Source organism: Nicotiana sylvestris, chromosome 4 (genome assembly GCF_000393655.2).
Source record: "Nicotiana sylvestris chromosome 4, ASM39365v2, whole genome shotgun sequence".
In the NCBI taxonomy this organism is placed as follows: Eukaryota; Viridiplantae; Streptophyta; class Magnoliopsida; order Solanales; family Solanaceae; genus Nicotiana; species Nicotiana sylvestris.
In genome coordinates, this window is record NC_091060.1 from 165,226,534 (window position 1) to 165,233,851 (window position 7,318).

At 36.0% G+C, this 7,318-nt stretch overlaps 1 protein-coding gene across 1 annotated transcript; it reads right to left on the reverse strand.

Moving 5' to 3' along the window:
- Positions 1–510: 510 nt before the first annotated feature.
- Positions 511–2,019, reverse strand: LOC104233474 (probable galacturonosyltransferase-like 1). Its single transcript, XM_009786867.2, has one exon. The coding sequence runs from the start codon at positions 1,925–1,927 to the stop codon at positions 845–847; it is 1,083 nt and encodes a 360-aa protein (XP_009785169.1). The 5' UTR covers positions 1,928–2,019; the 3' UTR covers positions 511–844.
- Positions 2,020–7,318: the final 5,299 nt, after the last annotated feature.

Sequence of the window (7,318 nt, forward strand, 5' to 3'; positions counted from 1 at the left end):
ACCCATGCGCAAAGATTCTTATGGTATAATTATTATTGGGTGCACCTTTATAAGTGAAATTGACAGGGTCAAATCTCACTCCGAACAGTCTTGTTTTCAGTATAGAGTACAAATATATACGAAAATTACTAAAATTTCAACAAAAATATAGTTTTGAGCTTATAATTGCAAAAATGTAGTGGATTCATAATAAGAAACTAAAGTTAAATCCGTCAATTATAAATTCTAGATGCACCTCTTTACAACCGTGCACCTACCCTCTTAAGATCATGGATCCGCATATGGAGTCGTGCACCTACCCTCTTAAGATCATGGATCCGCATATGGAGTCCTGGATATAGAGTTGCATTTCTTAGATAGTGTTTTAACCTCAGTGTGGAACTTTTCCGCATGAATATGAATTTAATCGAATCCCAATGTGAGTAGTGGACGTCGAGTGAAAAACCAAAAATCAAAAAAAAATTGAGAAGTCATCGAAAGTAATAAACAGGAACTTCATAATATTCGTAATTTGAACTTAAAAAAAGCAGTATAGAATAAGGAACCAAAACTTTTAACTCTTCTCCTGTACAATATTGAGCTGAAAATATACATACATCATTCAGGAAAAATTCTCCAGTAAAATGTAAAAATAAAACAAGAAATAGTAAATTTATTAGTAGGAGAAAAATGAATTTAAATCCTCCCTATTATATTTGAATTTTTGGATCTTAAAAACCATCATCCTCTGTTTTTCTCCAAACAAGAACAGAGCTCTTCATCATCTTCCCCAAACTCTATACACTTGCAGCCATTTTTATTCCATTTAAACTTTTCTGAACTCAAAATCTTTTGAAACCCATTTTCAAGAATCAAATGAAAATGGAGGTTTTAACAGATCATAAGGAGCCCAAAGAGCATCTAAAGGACAAGGCCGATTAGCATCAAGTCTAGCCCATGGTTTCCCTTTTCCACTCCAATGCAATAAACTTACTGGACCAGGATGTAAATCTCTACAAAGCCCACGAAAATTATCTCCACCTAACCCATGTTGATTCCACCGGTGATCCACCGGAGCTATATTTCCGGCGAATACAAGTAAAAACGGCGGCAATGAACCCAACTCATAAATTCTCATTCTTTTTTGTAATTCCATCCATTCTTCAATTTTATTCGTGTAATCTCCTTTTCTCCATCGATCGAGATCAATTACCATTACTCCCGTGTTAAAATAACAAGCTTTTCGATCCGCAAATGTTAAAGAAAGTGATGGGTTTGACCAAAAAGTTGGTGTAAAATATGAAGTGAAATTTGCGTTACAATATTCTGGGGCGGCGAGGATTTTGTTTTCGCCTAATGGAGTTGCGGCTAATTTTGCAATGTCATCAACTAAGACCAAATCGGAATCCAAGTACACAACTTTCTTAACACAAGTTGGTAAAATATTGGCTAAGTAACTTCTTGCGTAGTTTAAAGGACAATCAAGAGCTGAACGTATTGAGGTTGAAATAAGTCCGGCAACATAGGAGTCGTCAAATTGATAGACTTGGAATTTAAGGTAAGGGAAAGACGCGAGGATGGTGGCGCGTAGGAGTGACGCGTTTGCGGAAGCGGAAGTGACGAAGTGAAAGATTGTGTTTTGTGGGCAAGATGAGTGTTGAAGAATGGAAAGTATAGCTGCCATTGAGCCACGTATATAGGCAGAATCAAGTGTCATAGCTACATGAACAGCTTTATCAGAACATATTAGGTTGTGGGTATTTTCAATGGAAGGACATTCAGGGGAGTTATAGAATTCAGGGGCTTCTCTGAACTGTTGTGGGATTTTTGTAACGACGGCATTGCGGATTCTGACGGCGGCGGTGGCGGTGGCGGTGGTAGTGGTTGTGGAAGAAATGATGAACAAAGAAAGGAAAAAAAGAGGTAAGAGTTGGCGTTCTGACTTCATGTGGGGGAGTGATGTTTAGATTTGGAAATGAGAAGAGGGAGTGGATTTATTTGATTGGGTTTTAGTCCCTCAGATTTGGTGTTTGGTGGGGGAGGGAGGGTAAGGGGGGGAGGAGGGTGGAGGGGATGGAGATAGTTTGAATTTGAAGGTATGGACACGGTTTTGGTAAGTGACAAAGAAATGTACTAAAGAGAAAAGGGAGGGTTTGAGACAAAGACAGATGTAAAATTGTAAATGCAAAAGAGTTTAACTTACGTTGAATGCTATAATAAGTTGTTTGCACTATCACGGTAAATTAACTTATAATATGTTGTTTACATGTGCAATAAATCTTTTATACTATAAAGTTAATTGAACAATAATAATGGTAACTTTTAATAACAAGTTTATTATGGTAATATGAAAGCATTAGCCTAATATAATCGGTTAAATCGACATTAAAAGGGTAAATGTTCTTATACTATCAATGCTTATAACTTTAATCCAATGTGAAAAGTTCAAATTATATACACTAACTAACAATGCATATTGTTTTTAGTTAAGTTGACCTACAAGAACAAACAATATTTTAATACTAATAAGGTAACTTGATTTAATCGGCTAAATCACACTAATACTATAATTATATATGCATATAACTTCAACTTCAATATGAAAAAGTTTATGTCTTGTATACTTATAAAAATTTTACATTACCGACTAAGATAACCTAGAATAAAACAAGTAATTTTCTAATATAATATTACACATACTATTTAATTTTTTGACAATATATATGTATATGTAATTAGTATGATATTTTTTATTTTATTATTATACAAATAGGGCTAACCAAAGCAGCATATGGCTTAGCATATGATACACACGCCCTTGGATCATGGTGGGGTAAAGCTGGATGGGTGGCGCGTGGTTTCTCAGAAGGGAAAGTTGGGGTTAAGTCAAGGGGGAGTTGGTTGAGTTCATACTAAAACAAGACTACATGATTTGTAGGGAGACAATTACTATTTGGAGAGTTAAATTTATTTGTTTTTCTAAACACATTTTGTTGGAAATACTTTTTAAATATTTTAAATTGTTAATTATTGGGATATATATAGTATTTTTACGTTCTTCGTGCTATAAGAGCTTCAAATCAAATCATTCAGAGGATAAGATCAAAGAAGAATAGCAATTGCAAATAAATGAAATAGTAGTAGCAACTAGCTAGTAGCTAGTAGCTAGTAGGAATTAAGACGAATATATCAAATTAAAGGTTGATTTTGATATCTAAGGTCATATATAGGGACATGCTTAGGCGTAGGGTTAATGGGGACCAAAAGTTAGAATGAATTTAATGAGATTTTAACATGAAGCTATCTTGATTAGATGCCATTCCTCATTAGTAGGATTATGTTTCATCTCTTCATTAAATATTCTCAATCAAGCTATCACACATTATGGACATTGTTATTCGTACGTAAAGAAAAGTTATTAGAAATGCAATTCGGTACACTAGGCATTAAGGACATATTTAGGGGCATAAAGGGTTCACTCAAGATTCCTTCACGGAAAAATTACACTATACATATAAGGCAAAGTTCAGTTTATACCTCTAAATATTAAATTTTAAATCTTCTTGATATAGCCCAAAAAGTATAGATTGACAGTCAAGGAGGTTCAAAACATTTGTTAGGTCTCTAGTTCAATTCACATTGGTCGTAATCTCTTTTAATTTTAAAATTTTTGTTTCCTTTTTGAATACCATTAGCTGAAATTTTGCCTTTGCACTGCAAGATATCCCACGTTCACGCAAGTTCCAAAAAACGGCCATAATACTCTAAAAAGGTAATATAAAAAATCTATCATAATACAAATATTAGTGTCTACTATCACGATTCGAAACTATAATTCTATAGATCACACTAACATAATTTTGCGGTTGGTCTACAACTTCCCTTCCCTAAAGAAAAGCTACTAGCTAGTGATAAATTATTTCTACGATGTAATTGTCTTTTTCTTCTTTCTTTGTTGGGGGAAGGGAAGCAAGACATGTGAGGAAAAAAATATCTTCAAAAGTGTAGTCTGATTGCTTGGCTCTGAATTCTTTAATTTCACTTCATGCATTCAACTTTTCTCTAATAAAAAGTGTACTTGACATATCAACTGCAAGCTTATCTTAATGTACTGCCCCTTCTAGTACGAATTTTGTTTGCTCCTTCACTCCGTACTAAAATAAATTTGAATTTGAATTTGAAAATTGAACTTCAACATAAATGGTCTAAGAGAGAAAAATTTATTTTGTTTCTCATACAATTGACACTAGTTGTATGAGGTAACCTTTTTGTCTTATAGTTTTGTTGACCCAGAAATGTAAGATTGGAGTCCAGAAATTTGTGAGTGTATTGGGAAAAATTAAGTTCATTATGAGGTGACATGACATGACACGTGGACTGGTAAAAAAATGACAGTTGACAAAGAATAGTTGAGGAGGCACGAGCTTCAGCAGGTACGGACAGAGATTCAAGGAAGTCAGAAAGGAAAGACGCTCGAACCTATTGATATTCAGAAGTCACATCAAAAGAATGAACCTAAATAGCAAAAGGGGTATAGATATGTATTATCAGTAATTAATAGGCATCAATCACGGAAAACGTTATGGAATCTGTATTGAATCAGTTATGATTACCAAAAATAACGTTACATTAAATGCCATTAATTGTCCATAATGACTCTATTATGAGATAAACAAAATGTATTACTTAGAGATAGTTATAAAAGGTGAGGACTGAACATTTGTAAGGACACGAAATACTATTGGAATATACTTATTTACTTTGCTTTCTATTCAGTTATTATTTTCATCAATTATTTCCATTTATATTTGATTATCAGTAACCCGAGTTCTTCTAAAATTAAGCTTTGACCGAAATCCCTATTTTTGATTAAACAAATTGGTTCCGTTGTCGGGACTCTGATAATCGTCTGCTTTCCAAATCGATTCTTTCATAAAAAACGACCATGTTGAATGTCAACGACAATAACCAACACAATTTACCACCTCAATATCCACAACATCAAGTGAACGATGCAGATGACAGAACCCCACCTCCTTCGCCACAACATTCTCAGAGACAGTCACGAGAGGGGACTCTAGACGGATCTGAAGCAAATCAAAATAACAGAGTTGCGAACTAAAACGGATCTGAAGCAAATCAAAATGACAGAGTTATGAACGAACAAGCACTCAATGACGCTTTGAAGAAATTAATTGCTCAACATGTCAATAACGCTCTTCAGGCTTTTATCAGTCAGTTGCCAGTTGCACCACCAACACCAACTCCGAATAATAATACTTGGAAAACCCACGTTCTGGACTCGTTAATTCAAGCAGTGGTGGAACTCCCAGCGAGTCTCGTGATGGAGGATCAGGTAACATAGTTAATTCTGATTTACAAAATTTAGTGTTAACCTTGCAGAAATAGCTCAAGGAGCAAAGCGATCGCATAGAGCAAATACCTGGAGTATCGCCTATAATCAAGGGAATAGATATGGATAAATATTCACAACAACCTTGGAAGTTCAGTGCTGCTCCTCTGCCGATTCCAAAGAAATTCAAGATGCCCGATATTCCAAAATACGATGGCACAACTGATCCACGAGACCACGTGACTGCATTCACAACTGGCGTGAAGGGCAATGATTTAACCAAACAAGAAATCAATCAGTATTGGTCAAAAAATTCGGTGAAACACTCACTAAGGGAGCATTAACATGGTATTCTCTTTTACTCGAAAATTCTATAAATTCTTTTGCTGAGCTTGCAGATTCGTTTATCAAAGCGTATTCGGGAGCTCAAAAAGTCGAAAAAAAATGGAGGATATTTTCAAAATAAAGCAAGTAGATTCAGAGCTGCTTAGAGAATTCGTGGACAGATTCCAGCGTGAAAGGATGATGTTACCACGTGTACCTGATAACTGGGTAGCTATGACTTTTGCCAGTAATTTAAATGAGAAAAGTTCAGAAGCCACGAGACGACTCAAGGAAAGTCTACGCAAATTTCCAGCGACAACTTGGAATAATGTTTACAACAGATACAACACAAAGTTAAGGATAGAAGAAGATACCATCTCCCGGTCTCAAAAAGAGGAGAGGGTAAGTTTGAGACATGCTTAAACTGAAAAAAGGTCCGGTAAAAACAGATACGAGTCTTACATAGGACCAGCAGGAAGAGACTCACGTTCAAAGCAGGATAATCCGAGGTATGATCATAGATCAAGAGATAGAGAGACGGGCTCATCGTCAAGGTTTGGAAAAGAGCGAAACGCACAAGAGACGCGAGATGATGATAAAAGCTCGAAGGCAAAATTTGGTGGTTACAATTTTAATGTCAGCACATCAGAATTAGTAACAGTATTAAGAAGCATGGGTGATAAGGTGCGGTGGCCAAACAAAATGAGATCAAATTCAAATAGGCGAAATCCTGATTTCTGGTGCGAGTTTCATAACGATCATGGTCACAAAACGGCAGATTGTAGATTGCTCCAAGGTGAAGTTGACCATTTATTAAAGCAAGGATATCTTACCAAATTGTTTAGTGAAAAAGGTAAGCAAGCATATATGAAGAACAGGCAGGAGCCCCCTAAACCTCCTTCTCCAAAAAGGACCGTCAACGTTATAAGCGGGGGAGAAGAAATTAACGGTGTGACATATACGACAGCCAAGAAAGTTTCAAAGGTCACAGTTACACACGGGAAGCGGGTTCGACATGTTTTGGAAGAATAAAGTATTGCCTTTGTAGATGTAGATGCAGACGACGTGCTGACTCCACACAACGATACACTGTCAATATCCCTAATTGTACATGACACTAACGTGAAACGAGTTTTGATTGATCCATGTAGCTCCGTGAACATCATTTTTCTAAGAGTATTAAACGAGATGCAAGCTGAAGATAAGCTAGTACCCAAGGTGCATACTTTATCTGGCTTTGACAATTCAAGCGTCGTAACAAAAGTGGAGGTAGTACTTACAACATTCGCAGAGGGAGTTGTCAAAGACACGAAATTTCAGTTGGTAGAGATGGATATGGCTTATAATATGATTCTCGGTAGACCATGGATTCATAAAATGGATGTTGTGCCATCTACTCTGCATCAAGTTATTAAATTCCCTTCACAATGGGGGATACGTCAAATCCGTGGTGATTAACAAATATCTAGGAGCATCAACTCCGTAGCAGATTCAAGCCCAAAAATGAAGAAAAATAGCAATTACAGAATTTAGTTGAGGATACTACAACACAAGCCTCAACTGAACATGAGCATACAGATGTAGACTCGAGGCCCGATTCCATCCAAGAACCGAAAGAAGATGAAAATATCAAAAGGATGATTGAATAATTGGAGGCTGTAG